Source organism: Hydra vulgaris, chromosome 13, assembly GCF_038396675.1.
Source record: "Hydra vulgaris chromosome 13, alternate assembly HydraT2T_AEP".
In the NCBI taxonomy this organism is placed as follows: Eukaryota; Metazoa; Cnidaria; class Hydrozoa; order Anthoathecata; family Hydridae; genus Hydra; species Hydra vulgaris.
In genome coordinates this window covers 51,718,735-51,742,410 of record NC_088932.1, presented here as the reverse complement: position 1 = coordinate 51,742,410, position 23,676 = coordinate 51,718,735, and the positions used below count along the sequence as shown (strand labels likewise).

General features: G+C 31.3%; 2 protein-coding genes across 7 annotated transcripts in view; one reads left to right on the top strand and one right to left on the bottom strand.

Annotated features, from left to right (window-relative positions):
• Window positions 1–3,564, top strand: LOC100202204 (GATA zinc finger domain-containing protein 7). Of its 4 annotated transcripts, none has more exons than XM_065816680.1 (4): window positions 1–177; window positions 956–1,006; window positions 1,245–1,384; window positions 1,642–3,564. In XM_065816680.1, the coding sequence occupies exons 3-4, from the start codon at window positions 1,345–1,347 to the stop codon at window positions 3,513–3,515; spliced, it is 1,914 nt and encodes a 637-aa protein (XP_065672752.1). In that variant the 5' UTR covers window positions 1–177; window positions 956–1,006; window positions 1,245–1,344; the 3' UTR covers window positions 3,516–3,564. The 4 variants fall into 4 exon arrangements, with proteins under 4 accessions (XP_065672752.1, XP_065672750.1, XP_065672749.1 ...); XM_065816678.1 differs by having other exon boundaries at window positions 73–177; window positions 1,218–1,384; XM_065816677.1 differs by lacking the exon at window positions 1–177 and having other exon boundaries at window positions 607–1,006; window positions 1,218–1,384.
• LOC100197612 (A disintegrin and metalloproteinase with thrombospondin motifs 12) overlaps window positions 3,413–23,676 on the bottom strand; it is a 62,487-nt gene continuing 42,223 nt past the window's right edge. For all 3 annotated transcript variants that reach the window (XM_065816676.1, XM_065816674.1, XM_065816675.1), the window contains exons 14-18: window positions 20,276–20,436; window positions 19,955–20,099; window positions 19,630–19,768; window positions 19,329–19,536; window positions 3,413–3,840 (exon numbers count right to left, since the gene is read on the bottom strand). In XM_065816676.1, the coding sequence (XP_065672748.1) occupies window positions 3,712–3,840; window positions 19,329–19,536; window positions 19,630–19,768; window positions 19,955–20,099; window positions 20,276–20,436 (782 nt within the window). In that variant the 3' untranslated portion in view covers window positions 3,413–3,711. The remainder of the gene's footprint in view (window positions 3,841–19,328; window positions 19,537–19,629; window positions 19,769–19,954; window positions 20,100–20,275; window positions 20,437–23,676) is intronic.

The window sequence follows — 23,676 nt, the reverse complement described above, 5'->3', positions numbered from 1 at the left end:
AGTACACAAAGTTCCAAGACACTGTGAAGTTTGAAAATTGACAAAACGATTATAAAAAAGTGGTCTCACGGGCATTCTGGTTCGATATTATAAAGCAAAAAATGTGGTTTTAAAACAGTTATTTTTCTGTTTTTACTAAAGGTTAGCTCAATGTAATCTGGAAAGAATCAGAGCGGTGTGAGTAAATTTTTCTCTTCTAAATTTTTTAATATTTATTAGGCAATAAAAAAACTTTTTGTAAAGAGTCTTTTTAGAAAGGAAACCAAAAGTAAAAATTTACATAAAGTTAACATTTATGAAACAAAAGTTTATTTTATCAAACGCAAGTTTATTATTTCAAACGCAAATTTATTATATCAAACACAAATTTATTATATCAAACAAAAGTTTACAGAACGTTTAAATAAATTATTATTTTTTAATATGTAGACATCTTATATCTGTTATTAGTGGCTACATTAATTTTAACACTCTATTTTCCACCTCTCACAAAAGCAAATTAAATTCAATAAAATTGCTTTTGTACTTTGGGCAACCGACGAAAATTTTTAATATCATAATTAATTATATTAAAAGAAGTATTGTTTAAGACTTGCTCAACCAAGCGTAAAAGACGCGAATTGCGTTTTTATAAACAATTATATTTTTGTAAATTAAATTTTTATTTGAAACGAAAGTATTTTAATATTTGAAAAAAAAACTATTAAAAAAAAAAAAAAAAAAAAATCGAACAGCTAGTTTGTTAAATGATTTTATGCTGATAAATAATCATTAAACTCAGTTGGGAAACTAAAATAAAATCAATCAACGATTCAAGTACAATAGCCGATTCAAGTAGAAGCCTGTGAGCGATTCATGCTAATTAAGATTACCAGTTGTTAATTCATCTCATTAACGCAGTTGAATCGAAATATTATTTAGTTTGTTAGTGCGCGTTTCATATTTATCATTTTAGAAAATTAACAAAATCAACGATTAAACGCCAAACGATTAATTTATTAGGAAGGTAAACTTATTCAATATTTTTCTTTTTTTTTTCAAAAACAAACTTTTTATTATTAGTTTATAGAATGTTTGCTTAGGCTCAAAGTTACTATAAATAAACTATTGCCTTAATTGAAATGTAATTTTTTTATAAAATTCAATTTTATTAACAATAATTTATTAGGAATTTATTTCATAATTTATATTATATCATTTATTTGTATTGTTTTTAGATTATAACTATTTTCTTTCGTAAACAGAATAAAAATAGACACAAAGATTTATAATATGTACAATATTTATTATACTCTGGAAAATGCGATTGTCTAAAAGTCTTGGTTACTTAACTGGATCAACAAAATGGAAGATAAAGATACGCAGTTGAATACATTCGATGCGTGTAAGTTTATTAAATTTGCAAAAGTATTATGTATTAAGCATTAAAATTTGCTTTAAATAACATTAAAGTTATTTAGGGATCATATATCAATTTAATTTTTGTACGTAAATTTTATTGTAGCGAATCATTTTTTCAATAAGTTGAGGAATTTATCAAACTCTAAATATAGATTACTCTGAAAAATTTCTTATATTGATAAAAATGTATAACCATTTTGCAAACATTTTGGCGTTTTATTTTTTTACGAATACTTTTAGCTGACACAGTATCCCCATCGTTGCTTTACTCATTGGTCATGGCGGTATTTTCGGCATTTTGTTTAATGGCAGTCGGTATCTTTTTTATATCAAATCGTAGATGTTGCAAAAAAAATAAAAAAGATGATCCAGAATCTGTTTTACTGAAACAGAGATTAGCCGTTGAACAAAAAAAGATGGCAAAATATAAGTTTGCAATGCCATCAGCAGATCATCCCCAATTTAATCCCATTTTTCAGCAAGAAAATAACGAGATTGCTAAAGAAGTTAAAGATTCCTACAAATTATTCGGAAACGCTTCAACAACATTTTGCACAGATAAAAATAAAACAATCATGATACAGAATTTGAATTTTAGTTCGAATGATCCAAACAATATTCCCAACAACAAGGTTCCTTATCCAAACAATATTCCTAAAGCCAAAGTTCCTAATAACGAAAATTGTTCCAAAGAAAACCTCACCGAAGATGTTTTAATTCACGATAATTTTATAAATAATGATAATACAAAAAACATAACCACTGGTTCAAACCAACATTGTCAGCAAAAAAAATTAAACAGACCAAAGGAAAACGACGTAAACGACCTAAAAAATACATCATCTCGACTTAAAGAACTGTTTCTTAATCGTTGGATAGAGCGAAGTGAAAGAAATGATGCCAGCAAACAATCACCGGTGCATTCCTCCAATAATTTGTCATACGGTGAGGTAGATTCAATTTTAACATCTGTTTCTAGAATGGATCCACAACGTGTCCAAAGATTAAAAGAGTCTCAATTTTATAGAAAAATTCTGGTTCCAACTGACGAATACTGTGAAGGTGACTTATCAGAGGACAGCATCGAAACAACCGCTATCGATGAAATAATTGCTGAGAAGTTGAACAAAGACCATGATCATTTTAACTTAACTCATGATGAAATAATGCAATATATTACTAGTAAAAGTAAACAAGAACCACATAAAGATGACACCAAGTGTGATAAAAATCAAGGATGTTTTATTATTAATAATTCGATCGAAAAAAAAAGCGTCGACACTGAAAATGACCGCGAAACAATAAAGACTAAAATCCCAGTAAAAAAAACTATCAAAGAATCAAGTTTAATAACGAAAAAAAAGATGGACGACAAACGGCAATCTAGACATTCAAACGATATTTTATATTTGCAAAATATACAGAGATCAAGAACAGGTCTCGAGTCAAAAGCAAAACTTCGTGCGCTGAGATATTCTGAAAAACATTGCGAAAGCTTGTTCAGAGTGATAAAACCTACGGCGAACGGGGTGTTAAATGAGTCAAACTTAACACAAAGTGAAAATGAAACTGCTCTTGAAAAAACTGACAGTAACTTATCAAAATCAAGTAACGACCTATCCGAACTAAGCAAAAACAAAAACAGCGAAATAACGTTAGAAACTACTTATTATTCGAGACCTAGCACTTTAAAATTAAAAAGTAGAAATACTGATTTGGAGATTACACTTGACTCTATGAACAACAATGAAACGAAATCTTTAAAAACGTATAAATCTAGCAACGACAACTCTTGCAGTAGTTCTTCTTCATCTACTACATCATGGAAAGAGCTCTCAGAAAAACAAAAAGCAAAAAAATCATGCAATTGTAGCGAAATAACTGATAACACGCAAATCACTCATGAAAGTTTAACAAAAGCATCATGGCTTAAAAGCTGCAATAAAGAAACTTCTCGCTTAGAACTAAACGAAAGCACTTTAAGCGAACTGAAAATAAATACAACTTTGAGTTCTGTGAATTCTTATTCAACTAGCACGAATAAATTTTCTCGTCCAAAAATTATAAAAACCAAAAGGCCAAAGCCCCCGAGAAGCTCAAAGCTTTCAAGATAGATTTTTATATAATAGGTTTTATAACGTATATTTTTATACTTTTTTTACATTTTATAGATTTTTTACATTTTATAGAAAAATATTTTAGGGTATTCCAATTAGATTATAAAATGAGATATGTATATAAAGCGTCAGAAGCAATAAAAACAAAAACAAAAAAACATTTTATATATATATACACACACAGATTATTTCATTAAACCCGCGCACAAGAATTAATGCAAGTAGTTGTAGTTGAAGGTTTTTCTATTTCGTTGCATGTGTTTAAAGTGGGACAAGTGACATTTCGAACCATAATCCCAACTTGGAAGCACGGTCCATAACACTAAAATAGATTCATAGCTTTAAACATTTTAAAAAAGCATTTATACATATTTTAAATATTCAATTTAAATATTTTTATATAGGTCAACTATGAAACTTTAAAAGAAATATTAAAAAGGTCGCGCTGTGGGTTCACTGAATCAATCATGAGCAATTCCACGACCGTCACAGCGTGACACCCGTCATTTTTTTTGTCTTAAGCCTTTAATATTTTAATATTAAAATAGATATAAGAAGAATTTTTTTTGCTTTTTAGTTAGCTCATAATATGTGCTACAAAAAACAAGAAGAAAAATTTGGGTGGATATATTGGCCTCTCATTAATGCAAGAAAATATAAAACGTCACAGCGTGACCAATATTTTCTCATTGTTTTTTAGTTTTTAGATCAACACCGTGATTCAGCTAATATAGATGAACTGAATTTTTAACTTGGCATTAAACAAAAAGTTTAGACATTACTCTTACAAGTTTAAAATTTAATTTAAAAAATTACATTTTTTAAATTAAATTTTAAACAGGTGCACCTTTAATTAAATAGTGGTAAACGTCACAGCGTGACGTCACGGCGTGACCAGACACATTTGGGTAGTTATAAACCAGGTAAATGGGCTGTTTTTAATAAATTTAAAACTTAGTAGAGAGGTATTAGACAAATATATAATTACATCTTCAATTTTAAATTTTTAAATTGTATTTATAATATCTTCCATAGAAACAAAATAGACATTGAAATTAGTCTCATTTTTAACAGCTTCATGAAAAGTTATGGCATCAGTTATATGTTTTCTCTGGATTATTTTTTGCGTTGCTATTCTTTTAACGGTCCCACCAATAGCATGTACCAATCCTTTCCCATGTGAAGCAGCAAAAAAGTTCCAGAATTATTTTAAATCATGCTGCTCTTCCAACCAGGGTATTTCTGATGCAATAAAACGATATTTAAATTGATTACTTGGCTCGTCTGTCTAAATCTGTAGTATTTTAACACTTGATTCAATATGGTTAGATAATAAATTATGAACAAATACAAGAATAAATTTTTTTGAATGACTTAAATCATCTGAAGCTATGACAGATGACGAGAATGAATTTTGGTTCTAAAATACAGCAGTAAACACAGTAACTTGCCTCTTGTACCAATGTGCTGACTGTACTTCATCTTGCCACAAAGTTGAAAAATTTTCAGCAAAATTCATTTGAAGGACAGCTGTGTCTGGTTTACTTTGAAGTTGGATCTTATGATCACGATGTCTTTGATCGTTTCTGTTTAATAAAATAATGCCAAAGAAATGTAGGTAAAGATTTTGAAAAGGTGCTGTAAAGATCATCAACTCTTCACCTTTTTTTTAATCTTTTCAATATATTCTTTTCCATTACCATCTGCAACTTTTTCCCATTGGTACCATGTAATGCATTTATTCTTGTCAATTTCATTCAAAACATATAGATTATGAAACTTTGCTGCATGTAGTACACATATTATTATAACAAATGTCTTTTTCCCTATCATATACAATGCTAAGAGGAAATTCATGTGAATACAATAGAAAATTTGAATCAAACTTGTGCAGGGCTTCAAGGATAAGAATTATATTTTGATGTCGTTGACAACAACAAACATTTCTTGACATTAAACTAGACAAAAGCACATGTGGTGGGCGTAAACTAGCAAACTTTGATTTTCCAACTGATTCTTCAGGATAATCACCTTTAAAAACAGCATAAGCTTCAATAACATTCACATACAAATGATGTTTTTGCAGTTTTTTCTTGTACTTTAATCTCACCACAATGGTGCCTCTTTTACTGGGTGCTTGACGGGATATATCATCACGCTGGTAAAAATCAAGAACCAATTTTACAGTTAAAGCATTTAATGCATTTTCAATAAGTATTTTTTCTGTACTAGGGGTTTCATTCATTTTTGTTAAAAGTTTTTGTACAACTTTTGCCGTCTTTCTGGGTGATTTTGGTAGTGCTGATTCGGCTCTCTTAACAGCTTTTTCAAGAGTGCTTGCAGATTTGTAAGAGGGTGATGTAACAGCTACAGATTTTGATTCTGCTATTTTTTGTCTGCTCTTTCTCTTTCAATGCCTTTCTTTTTCTCGTTGAGCCTCAAATTTAGCAAGTTGTCTTTCTTTTCTCTTTTTTGAATCTTTTTCTTTAAATACTTTTTCGCCAAATTTTTCTAACAGCTTTTCACGATATTTCCTTTGACGTTCAGCATGAGTAGGAGACATATTAAACCCTTGAAAGATTAAAAAAAGCAACACAAAAGTTATGGAGATGGGCATATTACATCTAAGGCTCAATGGAGTTGCAACTATCCTTTACAGAGAGACTCTATGTATCCCAAAACAGAGCCTCAAGGATAACTGAGCAAATGTTGCCTATCCAAAAAATACCTATATTTTGTAGTTTTTGTAGAAAACGCAAAGAAAGTTAACTGCACAATAATCTGCCTCATTAAAGTTGATAAAAACTATATTGTGGTTTCAGTTAAGCAGTTTTGAACATTGTTTTAAATGTTGTAAAGAAATTGTCACACCGTGACGTCACGGCGTGACATAAAAAGATTCTAAAAATAACTTGAGCTAATTATTTTTTTAAACATGTTAGTATTTATTTAGATGTACTAGATAGAGTTCTTATTGCGCTGGAATTTTGAAATCCTAAATTTTATTGGTTGTCTTAGAAAAAAAATTATTGGTACCCTAAATGTCACAGCGTGACAATAGTGGTAATAACATTTGATTAAAATGAATGGTTTTCTAAATTCGTCTGGCAATAAGTATGTTTTTATCATAACTAGCAATGATTAGTGCAGCTAAAAACCTGATTGCAATGAGCAAGACAGTTTTTGAATTTTTTATAGGTTTAATTAAATTATCGCAAAAACGCCTATTTTTACCTTCTGTTTCAGCCCATATAATTTTTTATGATAGCGGCATACTATAACAAACTATATATTTTCTGAAAGAAGAAAAGTAGAGCTTTCTACTGATATATAGTATTATGTATATTGGTATCGTTTAATTTTTTCATTTTTTGTGAGACTGTTGTGGAATTGCTCTCATGATTTAAGGTTATTGTTAGTTTTTTTAAAATTTGTGTTGCAAATTCAGTTTTTAAATGCGCATCAACAGAATACTTTTAGTTGCACATCAACAGAAATTAATATTTTCTTTGTCCATTTTTAGGATCAAAAATTGTTTAATTGATCCAATATTGAAATGGATGATAGATTTTAGTATATAGAATGTATAAATATTAGGGTGCGTCATTTTTCACCTGGTTTAGTTGACCGGTTGGATAAAAATTATTTTACGCTGAAAAAAAAATTTTTGAAACCCAATTTTAAGGTCCCCGCTTTTACATGTGTACCCCGAAACCCCAACTTTTTTAACCAAAAAGCGGGAACCTTAAACATTGAAAAGACCTAAATATTAATTTGGAATTGGTTGGGAAGTTTAAACAGGTACGATTAAAACAATAAATTGATTAAAAGTTATCATTCAATATATTACCAAGTAATGAAATTTCAGTTTGAAAAACAAAAATTATAAAATCTACAGCTTTGGCTAAAAGTTTGGAACACCCTTGCATTTTGGGCGTTTTAGTCATTTTCGGCGGTTATAGCCTATAGCGCAATGACTAATTTGCACTAATTAGTGTCAGTTGTTGAAATATAGAAGACAAGCAACAGAATGAGCGTTGTTTCCTGTCTTACGCTTGAATACAATGATATTTATAACTTATACAATCAATGTACCATTGATTTCAGTATCAGCCGTTGTTCATTATGAGAGACACACAACCAATCATGTGTAAAGCTATAAATTTCTTATGCAGTGTCTGACTTGTTTACGTTCTTAGATTGAGTCACGTGCATGTGTAGACGTCTGCTAACACGCTTTACAGGTTAGAAACTTCTATTTTTGGACTCTAAATACGACTTTATTTTACGTCCATATTTTGGAATCATTTCAAACAGGTAGAAATTATAAATTATATTTTAGAAGGAGTAAAGGTTGATTTTTATGTTCAATTTACCTTGTTTTACTTAGTAGTTAATTAAATATTAGTAAATATTAGCAATTCACGATTTTGTTCTGGGTGTGTTTGCAGATATTCCGACCCATAATCTTCTAATGGCACGTGGAAAGGAGTTGTCAGTCGCGAAACGTGCGCAAATTATGGTGCTCCACCAGCAAAACTTCTCTAAAAAGAGAATTTCAGCCATTCTGGGAGTGTCCCGATCGGCAGTCATCAAAGGGATTGCTAGAGCAACAGAGTTGGGTACACTGGATTCACGCAAAAGATCTGGAAGACCACGTGTAACTTCATTATCAGCTGATCGTCTCATCCGAAGGGCCTGTATTGCTCATCCCGCGTGGTCCTCCTCAGCAATATCATCATCCATGTCGGATCCACCAAGTTCCCGAACAATCAGGAGGCGATTGGTAAACGATTTCAATCTCCGGTGCTATCGTGCTGCAAAAAAAGCCAAGTTGACCGCTAAAAACATCAAAGACCGATTGGACTTCTGCAGGAAGTACCGGCACTGGGTGACAGAAAACTGGAGGAACGTGATGTTTTCGGACGAAGCTACCTTCACTCAGTTTCAATCAAAGTCATGTCGTGTTAGGAGACCACCAAATCAACGTTTCAATGCCAGGTATGTAACACCAACGGTAAAGAAGTCACATACGGTCATGGTTTGGGCAAACTTTAGCGCTGCGGGCAGGGGAGGTATTTGGTTCATGCCACGAAATACAACGATCAATGGTCAGGTCTACCTTAGTATCCTACAAGAGAAACTTCCCCATCATATGGGGATACTCAATTGCACCACATTTCAGCATGATGGTGTTCCCTACCATCAAACAAGGGCAGTGAGTAGTTGGCTTCGGGATTCTGAGATTGAGGTCTTAGGTCCATGGCCTGGATCAAGCCCAGACCTCAATCCCATTGAAAATATGTGGACCTTAATTAAACAAAAGGTTGCTGAGCAAGCACCGACGTCAGAAAAAAATCTAATAGAGGTTGTAAAGCATGTATGGGTGACAGAAGTGAGTCAGCAGTATTGTGAGAATTCGGTGACCTCGACGCCCAGGCGTATAGAAGCTGTTCTGAAGAGTCGAGGACAATATACAAAATACTAACTGTGGATTTTTAATGACCTACTGACTGTAGATTAATTTCGTATTGTTATGGTAGTTATATAAAATATATGTTGCTATGTTATTACACAAAATGTGTCGTTTCCTTCAAAAATGCAAGGGTGTTCCAAACTTTTGGTCAAAGCTGTAAATTTAATCTTCATAACTCAGACGTATGTTAGACAAAAATACCAAAACTTTGATTGGTTGTGCTTCCCAACATAAAATGATGTCAGCATGTTCTGAACTAGCAATATGTCCTCAGAACTGCATCCTTTTTGCTATAAAGAAACCGTGGATTGATGGAGAATATGACGGCGGCATATTTCATGACAAACACATCAGGTTTGCTAAATAATCTATAATTTTGAGCTTTTTAATTTTTACCGAATTTTACTTTTTTTTGTTAACTTGACTCTTTTCACTCTGCCTCTGATATGAGGCTACATTAAAAAGTTTTAAAGCAATTAGAAAAAAATTCAATAAATATTATGTGTTTTACGAAACTATTAAATGATCTAGTTGAAAAAGGGCAACGTTGAAAAAAATAAAAAAATAAAAAAGGTTTAAAGGATTTAGTATACTACCGAATGATGAAAAAGATAGAAGAAAGAAGATTGCGATATATAACATTTATTGAGCGATAAGATGATCAAACTAAGAAAACTGAGTTTTATCTTCAGAACAAAGTGAGGTTTCTTCCTGTCAGGATTCCAACTATTCACCAGACAAAATTAAATCAGATACAATTGCTTCAACAATATTACCTAAAAAAATTTGCAAAAGAAGTTGCAATTACAGGTGTTTCCAAAAATATTTCACCTAAAAATATGATGCACTTGCTCTCTGACATAGCAGTTACATCTGGGGGCAGTTTGAAAAATTTCTTGCTTTCTTAATCTACCATCAGACGTGCAAAAACGAAAGCAATAAGTACAAGTGTACCTAAATATCGAGAAGATATAATAAAAGCTGCAAGTCAAAGTAAATTTCCAATAATTGCACACTTTGATGGAAAAATCTTGCAGGATATTACTAACAGTACAAAAAAAAAGAGATCGTTTTGCTATTCTTGTAAATATCGATGGTGATTTAAGACTTCTTGGCAATCCGCAAATGAAAAACGGTCCTGGAAAATCTCATCATGATACTTTAATAAACATTTTGGATGAATATAAACTAAGAACTTATATAAAGGGTTTGTGCTTTGACACAACTGCAAATAATACAGGAAAATATTCCGGTACAAACATTAGGTTCTGTTAAAAACAGGGTTCAATTATATTTCAGCTTGCATGTTTACGAGCTTCACTGTAAAAATTTTTGGGAAAAACTTCACATTGGTAAAACTTATACTCTTGAAAATCTGATATTCAAAGTTTTCCAAGCTATTTAGAACGCAACAAAGGAAACTATGGATAAATCAGAGTTTAAAAGGTTTGACAAAGCTGAAGTTAAAGGAATGTATTTAGAAAAACAGATTGAAAAAACTGTTCAGCTTTGCAAGTACGCACTTGCCAAATTAGCATTTCCAAGAGGTGATTTTGAAGAACTAGTAGAACTTACACTAATCTACTTATGTCCAGATGCAAGCTTTAATGTTTATGCTCCGGGATCAGTTTCCCATGCTCGTTTTATGGCAAAGTCTATATGTTACCTTAAAATTCAAGTTTTAAGTAATCAGTTGCCCTACCCATTGACAGCTTGTTTACAAAAAGAAACCAGTGAAATGGCAGAATTTATTTCTATATTTTATACTGTGTGGTTTGTGCATTTCTCTTTAGTGTCCTCTGCACTTTTTCAAGATTTAAATGCACACTGACAGATTGTCCAGTATAAAAATTGGGTAGAATTTGATGATCCAGCAGCCAATGGCGTGCTAGAGGGAATTGAAGAAGTATTGAAATCAATGGAGAGACATATATGGTATTTAAATCAAATCTTGATTCCATTATGTTTTGCAGATAAAGAACTCAAAGATGACGAGAAAGAAAAAGTTACAAAAGTTCTTTTCTCACAATCTGTTCCTAAATGATATGAGAAGTATGAAAATCCAATCCTTATGAAAGATATAGGCTTCACCCAGGAGAAACCACCTAGCCACAGTTGCTTAGTAGGAACTCGTGGTTTATTTTTAGTCTGTTAAATTTTAGTAAAGACAATGATGAACCTTGACTGAACTGTCCTTCATTTTTTTGGGGCTTAATCAACCAATTTAAAACTTTCATTGAATTTGTTCGCTGAATATATGTAGTTAACAACTGCTCCGAACGGACAGTTAAGCTTATATTAGAGTTTGTTAATTCTGTTCACAATGAAGAGGACAGGCAAGATGAAATGTTGGCCGTTCAACAAAGTAAGGATTGATTCAGGGATTTCAAAAAAGAAAAAACTACCGAGTATGGTAAAAAAAAAAGGCAATGACAAAGCATAATTTGGAGAATATTTATTCGATTTTTCACCAAAAACATGAAGAAAAGTTTATTGAGTAATAGTTTTACAAACTGGTTTTGAAGAAAATTTTTTCTTGATTATTTTCTTATATATCACTGTTAACCTAAACAATGTTGTTATATATTTTTCTTAGCAGAAAATTTATTTTTATACTTTGACTATCCCAGCTACATGAGATTGAGCAAAATAAAATTGTTTCATTAAAATGTATATTTTGCGGCGCCTATATGAAAATCTAATCAAATTTTATGTAAAAATAAAACTTTAAGACAGACATGACAAATATTCTGTAAAAAAAGTAAAATGGATGGAGAAGGGGGAGGGTGTGTTAAAGAAACAAGCTCTCCGCCGTCCACGGCTAGCCCTCCTATAGGGGGTCCCTATATCAGAAATTAATTTTAATTGAATTTTGGATTAAATTAATCTTAGTAAACAAGAGTTTGATAAAATTTGTCACGGAAAGTTTGAGAGAGAAAAAATTGGTCAAATGATATATCCATAAAATTACTTATAATTAGAACGTTTCGTCCATTTTTCCAGGGTCAAACCAATGCACTTTTATAAAAACTTATATTTCCAACGAATCTTTTAAATAATTAATATTTAGGCCTTTTAGAGCTCATAGAAAAAACATTGGTGTTTTATTTCAATGTTTAAGGTTCCCGCTTTTTGGTTAAAAAAATTGTAAAAGCAGGGATTTTAAAAATGGGTTTCAAATTTTTTTTTCAAAGTAAAATCATTTTTATCCAACTTGTCAACGGGTGGTTGGGATTTAGTTTGAAAAATTTGTTGAAAAATGATGCACCCTAATATATATATATATATATATATATATATATATATATATATATATATATATATATATATATATATATATATATATATATATATATATATATATATATATATACACACATATATATAGCCCTCGGAAATAGGGTCAGGATTAGGCCGATTTAACTACCAACTTAGAAGTGTCGGCAAAAAAATTGCTGAGAGCTGAAAATATGTTAAACTGCTTTATTTTGAGGTCATGAGAAGATCTAAAGTACCATGTAGTCTCTCTGCTGCACAGACCCCTGATTTACTAATAAATTTTTATTTATTTTGAATTTTGATCACTTTTGGCCTTATTTTAGATGCTTTTACTTTTTTTTAAACCTGTTTTTAGCGCAATTGAGCTAGTTCTATATGTCAAAATAATTCAATTTTTTTTCTTACCAGAGTTAGTTCTCATTTAGAAGAAACAAATAAAATTGCATGGTAATTTTATCAATTCAACTATTTTATGTAAATCTCTCTAAAATTTTCAAACACATGCAATTTTATCAAATTTTTGCATTTTTGCCGCAACTTTTCAAAAACACAAGATTATAGCATAAAACGTTTTTCAATTTCAGTCAACAAACTTATTAATGATTTTCTATTCGAAAAAAAAAAACTTTTCATATTTTTAAATTGTTTTTTCATTTTTCTTGAAGGTTTTGTTCTCTTCCAAACTTTCATTTGTAGTTGTGCAGTAATAACAGCAAATATCATTACCTTCCTTTCTGACGATATCAATGTTATCTTTTATAAGTTTAATGGTTTTTTTAGACAACGAAACAAAAAATTAGTTTTGCCATTTTTAGAGTTTTTATTTAGTACTTTTAACCCTCTGAATTCAAATATCACATTCTATAGTACTTGTAACCCTCCGAATTCAAATATCCCATTAGTTTTTGTCTGGTGTCTCTTGGTGTTTTGATATTAAGGTTTATCTGTTTTACTGAAATTGCTTTAAATATGCAATTTTTCTATATAATTTTTTAATGAAATCGTTTAATTCATAAAACTGTTTTACTAGCGTCTTTTCTGTTTTAGATATTGTTTAACATAATTGTTTTTTTTGAAATTGTAAACAAACTACAAACTTGGTTTGTTATACTTGGGCCTTATGTGTCATCTGGTACTTGCAGATCAGCTTTGGAGGGCTACCTACAGTGAGATTAAAAAAGCATGCCATTTGCTCTTCCTTAAAAATTTTAAAATACAGGATAAGGTATCATTTTTTCTCAGTTTTATGAAGTATCGAACTGTTTGTGTTTCTGTTGGGATGTTGATGGTATTTTAAATAAACTGAACTCTTGCATAAACATAGAGCACGAAGATAGTTTATAGACAGTTCCATTCGTAGCTTCAAAGGTGTTCTTTTACATAATGGAAGCCATATCTTTCTATACCCGAACCTCACTCTACGGACTTGAAGGAGTTTTACAACAGCATTAAATTTTTGCTTGAGAAGATAAACTACAACAAGTATTAATGGAATGTTTGTGAAGACTTAAAGATAATAGGCTTTCTTTAGAAACTATATTGTCTAGTTCGGAAAAAAATGCATAGCGAAAAACAATAAACAGAAAAAATAGCAAAAAATGCATTTAGACATAAAGTGAATAGATTTTAAGAAATAAAAGAAGTCTGTAAAGAACGAGTGGAGAATTTGGTAACAATATATCACACTCTTGGATGTCAAATGTCAATCAAGCTGCACTTTTTGCACTCTGAAACTTTGTAGACATACTATATTTAAATTAATAAAATTACCATGCATTTTTGTTTGTTTTAACTTGTTTCTAACTGAGAAGTTATAGTCAGGTCAGGTTATCCTACTACTGGTAACATGTAACCCAGTACAATCTGTTTCATGTCCTGCTGCCTTGTAGGATACGCCTTTTTAGGCAAAGGCTAGAAGATGCCACCTCCAACTTAAAACACCCCCTGCCTTGGGGCTCTTGGTTGAGTAAAGGCAAGAGATGGTGTTAAATGCATTCGGCTACTGTCTTGTAGAAGACCTCCTAGGCAAAGACTTAAGGGGTAAACAGATTCTATCTGTTGACCAGTCATGCACACCTTCTTCATCTATTAGGCTGGCGCAGATATATTTTTATTACATTGTTTTCAGTTTAGGATGTCAATTGCTGGATCTCCTTGACTCAATGCATGAGTTTTGCTTGTGTCTCTGTTTTTATGACTAGGCAATTCATTCTATTATCTCCTAATGAGGGTACTGCTCTAAAACTTAGTTTTATGGTTCTGAGGTTGGCTCGTAGTCAGGTTTCCCAAACTCTGTGATAGCTCTCAGAGAGGCTGATTCCATCAACAGCTGAAAAATATCAAAGTGTTAACAGTGTCATGTTGCGCATGGATGGTGTCCCTGTTTGTACTTTTGGTGTGCATTGCCAAAGCCACATTTGGAGCCCTTTGTTACGGCTTAGGGTTTATTAATAGTATTGAGGCAATTGCTTGGGTTATTAAACAATGTACTGAGTACTATCTATTCTTTGAGTCAAGTTCTTTAACAAATTTAAAAATGAATAAAGTACCCAAAACTATGAAACACAAAAAACCATACGAATATTAGGGAGTGATAATTCCTTAATATTCGTGGTCTTTGAAGTAACTTTTCTTCTGTTGAGTCTTAACTCTTGCAAAGTTCACTAGACCTATTTGCTCTTAGCGAGACTAATTTGATTTTGGATGTCTCACCTTTTAATCTTAGCGTTGATGGTTATCTTCCTTTAATTCATAAAGACTCCAAAAGTCACATGCTTGGATTGGGCATTTACATTCATAAGAATTCACCCATTTGTCTGAAAACTAGTTTTGAATCCACAGACTGTTCTTTAATGTGCTTTCGTTTAGCACCACTTCACTCTATCGCCTTTCTCTTTGTTCTATATCGCTCTCCTTCATCTCAAGACTGCACTCTTTTTGATGTTATTTCTGATCATATTGACCAAGCCCTCTCACTTTATTCATCAGCCAATATTGTAGTTGTCGATGACTTTAATGATCATCACACTAAATGGCTTGACTCTAGTGTCAGTGACTCTGCAAGCATTAAAGGCCACAACTTTTGCTTTTCTCAATCCCTAACTCAAAAAGTCAACTTTCCAACTCGCTTTCCAAACAACCCAAATCATTTACCTTCTATACTCGACTTATATCTTGTTTCTGATCCTAGTCAGTGCTCAATTTCTCCACATTCACTCTTAGGTGCTTCTGATCACAGTTAGATCTCTCTGAAACTATTATCTCATTCTTCTTCATCATCTGAATCCCCCTATCATCATACCTTTTACAACTACCTTAAAGCTGACTGGGACTCTTTTCATGATTTTCTTTGCGATGGCCCATGGGTAGAAATCTTTTGTCTTCCTGTTGACAAATGTGCTTCTTACATTGTGTTACTGCAATTGCCAATCGAAACTGTTACTTCCATATCTATCAGCAAACAATTCTCCAGAAAACAGACATGTTTTCAGTAATAAACAGACTGTTTATTACTGCTAGAAACCATTGTAAAAAGGTTTTGTCTAACACCAAAGCTTGCTATTCTCAGGTCATGAAATCTCATATTTCTTCACAAAAATTAGGCTCTCGTGACTTCTGGAGAATCTTTAATAGTATCAATAATAAGGACAAATCTGTAATTCCACCTCTCTTGTATGGTTCAGACTTTGTTACCTCACCTAAAGATAAAACTGAATTATTTGTTTAGAATTTTTCATCAATATCATCAAGGTTGATCCATTGCTTAACATTCGTATCACTCCAGCTTCTGTATCTAAAGTGATTTCCCGCCTAGACTCTACAGCTTGTGGCCCACACAACATACCTGTTATAGTCTTGCAGAAGTGTTTTCCCGAGCTGTCGTCTATATTCTCAAAACTATTCAACAAGTACTTATCAGAGTCTTGTTTTCCAGCCTGCTGGAAAGCGGCATCTGTTATCCTTATCTTCAAAAAATATGGAGAGCAATCTGATTCGTCTAACTACCGTCCCATTAGTTTACTTTCTATCATAAGCAAGGTTTTTGAATTTTAACAAACACTTAATCTCTCATCTTGAATCTAATAACTTACTTTCTGATCATCAATATGGATTTCGATCTTCTCGTTCTACAGCTGATTTGCTAACTGTAATAACTGATAGGTTTTATTGTGCATTACATAAAGGTGGAAAAGTCAAGGCCATCGCTCTTGACATTTCTAAAGCATTTGATAAAGTTTGGAATACTGGTCTTCTCCATAAGCTTTCTTCTTATGGTGTATCTGGTAACATCTTTAAGATTATTAAATGCTTCCTTTCCAATTGTAGTATAAAAGTTGTCCTCGATGGACAGCACTCTTCTTCTTATTCTGTAACTTCAGGGGTTCCTCAAGGTTCAATCCTTGGCCCTATATTCTTTTTAATTTACATTAACGATCTTCCAGATAGTTTCACATCTAAGTTGGCTTTGTTCGCTGATGATACTACCATTTATTCTTGTCATGATAAGAAGCTAAAACTCTCTGATTGCTTAGAGGGGGCATTTGAGCTTGAAAAGGATCTCACTTCTGCTAAAGCATGGGGCTCACAGTGGCTGGTGAACTTTAATTCTGATAAAACCCAATTTTTTTCAGCAAATCCTAATTACAGTAAATTAGATCTTCCTATATTTATGAATGGTAATGTACTCGATGAGTCATCCACTCTCCATCTATGATTAACTCTTACTTCTGCTCTTTCTTGGAAACTATATATCAAATCCGTTGCAAAATTAGCATCTGCTATGGTTGCATCTCTTTATCGAGCTTGACACTTTCTTACTCCGGATTCTATCCTCTATCTCTATAAATCTCAAATCCGGCCTTGAATGGAATACTGCTGATATATCTGGGGCGGATCTTCTAATGATGTCCTTTCTCTTTTAGACAAGGTGCAAAAACGCATTGTAAACATAGTTGGACCTGCTCTTGCAGCCAACCTCCAACCATTATCACATCGTCATAATGTTGCTCCTCTTTCTCTTTTCTACAAATACTTTAATGGGCACTGGTCTAAAGAGTTAGCGTCTTTTGTGCCATCTATTAAAATTCATTCTCGTGTTACTCGTCATTCAATTAAGTCTTATCTTTTTTCTGTGACTGTTCCTAAGTGCTCCAAAAACTCTTATTTGTCTAGTTTTTTTCCTCGAACATCAGTTCTCAGGAATTCGCTTCCTTCATCTTGCTTTCCTGATTCATATAATTTGCAATCCTTTAAGTTGTCTGTCAATCATTATCTTGTTCTACAATCTTCATTTTTTCTCTCCCAGCAACTTCCAACTTTAATTAGTGGTTTCTTGCAGCCTTGTTGGAAGCGAAGATGTTTAAAAAAAAAGAAAAAGTACCCCTGAAATGAAAAAAAAAATCAACTATTTTGACCTATAGATCCAGCTCAATTGCGCTAAATAAGAATTCTCTTGCTCAAGGGCATCAACTCTAGTTTTTAACGCTTCTACCATCGTTTTCAATTTGTTTAAATCATCTTCATTTGCATTTTTTGGAGGCATGTTAAACATTTTTTTGATCAACTAAACCTTATTACACAGGGGCTTGACCTCAGCCTGGCCAGTTGCCTGCTAGAGCTGCTAGTTGGTTGGTTGAATAAAGTGTGCTTATAATCGCCAATGATTGACAATTGCTCAATCTGATGTTTTATATTTGATAAGAGGGCTACCACTCTGAATAACAGTGGATTACCTCTTGGTCGAGAAATTATTTAAGTTTATTTATTAGTTGACCTTATTACACAGGACATTTACTTCAAAAAAACACTTTATTTGATTGATACCATAATACATTGCTCATTTGATGACTTGTGAGAAATGTCTGTTGCTTCATTTTTTACATGTGTAAAAGGTAGAGTTCTGGCACCTTATTTTCTAGCAAAAAAGCACTATATATATATATATATATATATATATATATATATATATATATATATATATATATATATATATATATTATACACACACAATTATGCTTATGATGTAACTTATGAAAAGTTAAAACAATTTAGGGACCAAAATTTTCAACAAATATTTAAATTTATCTTAAATTTCTATATATCATCAAAATTCCTTATGAACTGACATCACTCATGTTTTCGGGGGACAAATCTAGGTGTGAATGCAAAGTATGAAATTTAATGGGCTTCTTGACAAGTTTCTTAATTTTTTAAATAAGATTTGCAACTAGTTGTTTATAATCCTTGCAATTTCCTAGGAATCCATAAACTACACACTAAGCTTCTTTTTCACTTTGGTTGTTTTTTCAAATTTCTCCGACTTCAACATTGCTTTTACTTGGGGTCTAAGGAATATAACCTAATCTTTGCCTCAGATAGCTTTGGAAAAATGAAACAAATTTCTTGTAAAGCTTCTCCTCCATAATCTAAGACTTTTGCAAACTGTTTAACCAATCCTAATTTGATATGAAGTGGGGGTAATAAGATTTTGTTAGAATTTACAAGAGGTTGAGAACATTGAAAAATCCTGGCTGTAGTTCCACTTGTGGGGGTCAATTAACATTATCAATGAACAGTTACAGTTATTATTATCTGTCTAGAAGCAAAATAACAATATCCCATGAAATGTTTTGGCACTGACAATGTTTGGGCACTCAGTTGTCGATTGGCACTAAAAATGCTATAACTTTAAAATGGTCAATGGTACAGAAATTTTTTTTACAGTTTTGGAATTAGCAGAGAAAATTAATTAATAAACAATAAAAATTTACAAAAACTTTGTAAAAATTTGTAACAGTCTGATATTTGCAAACTTAATAACTAAAATAAACTAATTATTAGAGATTATTATAATCTAGAGATAATCAAGCATGAGAGACAGTCATAATCTAGAGATAATCATGCAATAGAGACAATCATAACCTAGAAATAACTATATTTTAGAGATAATCATAATAATAAAAAGTCAAAAATTATATTTCCCTTAAATAAAAATTTTGTCACGTTTTAAAAACTATTAAAAACTATGTACATACATAACAGTAGATTATAGATACCTTAGACCACCGAGAAATTATCCAACTAGATTCACATGGTTTTTCATAACATTTCTGAATTGATGGTGGTCTTTTCATAGATAGGCATTTTATTAAAGGGTGCCTGGTCCAAGTGCCATTTCCAAATCGTTTATTACATGTTACTAACCGCCTCATTCGACCAAAGCCACAAGCAGCACTACAATGACTCCAATCAGATACGAACCAACTAAGTAGTCAAAAACATAAATAATTGTGTACATAAGCAATTTTAAACATTAAAAAATAAAAAAATAAAAATATATTAAAGAACACCATTAACCTTTTTTCACATTCTTGTTCATTACAATTTTTTGTAATTATTTGAGGTAATTTAGCACCAGAACATTTTTCTTCATCAACCGCATGTACATAACCTTCGTGCATATAAACACATTTTGGTTTTTCTTGTTGCATTACACCTAGCAACAAAATATGCAAAGTAAAGTTAATACTAATATTTTGTCATTAAAACTCTTCAGATTTTTGTGTAACATAAAACATAACTATAATAGAATAAAATAATGCAATAAATATTTAATAATAATGGTATACAACTTTTATGAATAGTAATTCATATATTAAAACCATTAGAAAATTATAGTTACCTCCACCACAAAGAGCAGAGCATTTCTCCCAATCACCTTCCATCCATCCATAAAGACCTCGCTTTTTAGTTTCATTTTTGAATTTGATATTTAAAGGAAGAGTGTAACGATACTTAACACCAAAGTTAAAGTCTTGAAACAAAACCTGCCATTATTAATACTATAAAGTTAACTTAAGCAGATATAACAAAAATAATTAATGTAAAACATTAAAAAAATAAATTATGCAAACAGTTAAAATATGATTTATCTTTTCAATAATTTATGTCTAAAATTTCTGAGAATTTCATTAATTTAACTAAAATAATAAAAAGTTTTAACCATTATTTTTATTATGGCTGGTGTTGGTCCAACAATGTAAAAGAATTCTTGGGTGGATTTTCTCAAATAGTAAACTACAGTTCTATTGAAATTGTATTTTCCAGCCAACTCAATAACACCATGGTTGTTAATACTAAATGCTTCAGGTTCGCTCTTTAAAGCTAAAAATAACGCTATGGTTTGTTAATAATAAATGTTTCATGTTTACTTTTTTTAAGTTTATAAAATTTGTTTGAAAAACACTTAAATCCCAAACCACTGAGACATGTTGATAAATATAAAACATACGGAACTTTAATTTCAAAGATGTATTACTTTTTCAAGAAATTCCCAAAAAATATTTGTAAATAAAATAAAGTTAATTGTAATTTAAAAAGTTACTTAAATATACAAGATTTGTAAAGGTATCAAAGATGAAAGTTATTTTGACTGTGTTTGTAATAGTTTACAATATTGCTCCCATTTTACTTGTACTTCCTCTATTTCAGCATTTTCAAACACATAGTTTCTACCAGAACTAGAGCAAGCTTGTGGAACAGATAGTTTTTTCAATATGTTGGTGTTTGGAATAAAACAGTTGTCGTTTCTTTCAGGCCAGATAAAACAGATTGATGGACCATTTGGATGAAGAAACTTAACTTTAGCATCAACTTCTTCTAAGTTGGTTTTAGTTACAATGCCGATCCACCACTTATCATTACAGACTACAGCAACATAACAACCTAAAGTGACAGTATCAAGTTAAGATATGTCTTGTTTCTTTTTAAGATTGTGGATTATTGTATAATTAGTGTCTGTACTACACCTCTTTGCCCCAACCTTGTTATCTCCAAGATGTATAAATTGATGAAAGCTACGAGTACCAGGTAGAGTTGTTACACCAGTGTACCTTTCTTTTTGCTCTTCACGTTGCAATTGTAAGTCCAATCCCTTTATGTAAATAAAGTTAACAACTTTGATTTTATCAATACAAAATTCATACATAGCTTCTGATGTGAGAATTTAGTTTCTGTATGGTCATTTTAAACTTTCTTGTGCTGTTAATCTTTTTACAGTACCACCAATCCCATCGCATGGTGACTTTCCGTGGGACGTGGCAAAAAAGTTCCATTCAATTTTAAGGCAAAATTCGCTCTCTAGTTGACATAGATTGTAAAAGCTTTTACAATTTTTGTACTGTCCTGCGCAACCATCAGTGAACAAATGTAATTTGGACAGATTGGAAAATTTTATTTTTAATATTGGTATGATTAGTTGGAATATTTTGTACACATAAGTTACATCATGCATAATGTCATCTGATATAAAACAGTAAGAAATATGTTTCAGTTCACCTTTATCATCTTTATAGTATATGACTAATGGATGTAAAGAACATTGTTGGGTGTTCCAATGATAGCTCCGTATTTCATCTTGGACAACAAAAGCATAATTTTCAGCAAAGTCGCCAATAATGTTTGATTGATCCATATATTTTTTCAGTTGGTTAAGGTACTGTGATTGAGAGTGAGCAATAAAAGAATGAGCTTGTAGCTTTTCAAAACAAGATACTAATAGTTCAACAAACGTTGGAACATCAGCTGTTAAACTTAATAATGTTGCACGGTCAGTAGTTTGCCATTGCTTGTAGTGTATCTCAAAATCATCTTCATATTCTCCAAAAATCTCATACAAATATTTGGTGAGGGGTTCTTTACCAGGACAATCATCACACTGTGCAAGCATGCATTCTTTGTTTTCTACTGAGCAAACGGTTTTTGAAAGTAAGTCCTTATACTTTAGTCCAATATTTAAAGCATCTACTAGCAATATGGCATTTTGGTGATAAGAACAAACACAAACAGAATGTGTACCACTTGCACCTGGCAAAATGCACCACTTTGGTCAAAGTGAAGCACATTTTGAGTAACTTATTTGTATTTCTGGATTGTTTTCTTTGTATAATAAATATAGTTCCTTTAAATTACACAAAAGCAGTTTTTTTTGTTTATGGAAGTTCTTTTGAATGCTAACATAATCTTTTTTTCCAGGCATAGTTCTACATAAATCACTTGAACCATAAAAAAGTTTAACAGAATCTTCTATTTCTTTTTGTAAGACTTTCCCTTTATACAAAGGTGAGATAGCCAACAATCCTTTTTTATTAAAAAGTTGTCTAGCCTTTTTTGCTTGGTATTCTGTAATTGCAAAGTTATTTTGTACTTCTAATATTGACCAACTTGGGGGTGCCAGTGTTAGAAGTTGAACAATAGTTCTTTTGTCAGAACATAGAATTTTTTCTTTTATCAAGCTCATAATTTCATCAAAGTTTTCAGCCTTCTTTTTAATGTCATTTGGTTCATAACACAGTTTTGAGGGAACATTGAATTGACTTTCAGTTTTTCTAGTAAGGTTACTTACCATTTCGTTGATGCGCGCAACTTTTCGCTTTCCTTTTGAGAGTATATGTTTTGATGACTTTGAATGAGATTTTAGAGGAGATATATTAAAATTTTCAAGTTCTTCATTGATCTCCTGTCTTTTTGATTTAAATGATGATATTAGAAAATCTTCATCTTGTTCACCCTGACTTTGCTTCTCTTCTTTAAGATCTGCTTTTTTAACAATCTTTTGCTTACAGGGTTTGCAAAGTTTCTTCCCAGGAGCAATATTTAAGCTACTTCTCATCATGTCTTGTGACTCATTTATCATAACTACTCTAAGATTTTCTAAAAGTAATTGAATTGTATATATAATTGCATATAGCTTTATGTATTTTGTATATAGTATAATTGTATGTATAGTTGTATATAGCTTATCTGCACAATTGTTTAAAATATTGTTTATGTTTTGGAAAACACAAATTAAAAAAATATATATATTAAAATACTTAAATTCCACTTTTACTTACTTGTAATTTTCTTTGTATGTTTTTTGAATGGATCACAGCATGCTTTCTGCCATACAGGATACATTTTCAAATAATTTGTAGCATGTTTTTCACATAATGTTGTTAAGTTTGATAGTTCAATGTTACAGCGTAATGATATAGCTATTTTTTCTTCGTTGCTTAAAGTTCCAATAACATCTTGTTGGCCTTTGCATGCATCTGATGTCATTAACCCAATAGAACACATCTTATAATAAACTACTTTGTACAAATGCATTTCTTAAAAAAAAGAGAATTCTCCTACTTAATTAAAAGAATTCTCCTACTTAAATAAAAGAATTTTCCTACTTAATTTTTAGTAAAAAAAAAAAATTTAATATATAAATAATTCAAACCTTTTCAGAATCCCACTGTTGTATAATTTTTTACACTGATAGATATTGTTAATTTTCTTTATAGATATATTTATATATATATACAATTTATATATATATATCAAATTGTTAATCTGTTAAAATTTAAATAAAATTTA

Excerpts from the sequence above, each read along its gene's own strand:
- LOC100202204 (XM_065816680.1), top strand. The coding sequence starts at position 1,345 with ATGGAAGATAAAGATACGCAGTTGAATACATTCGATGCGT. Across the intron at positions 1,385-1,641 it reads GTTGAATACATTCGATGCGT|CTGACACAGTATCCCCATCG; the intron begins GTAAGTTTATTA and ends GAATACTTTTAG.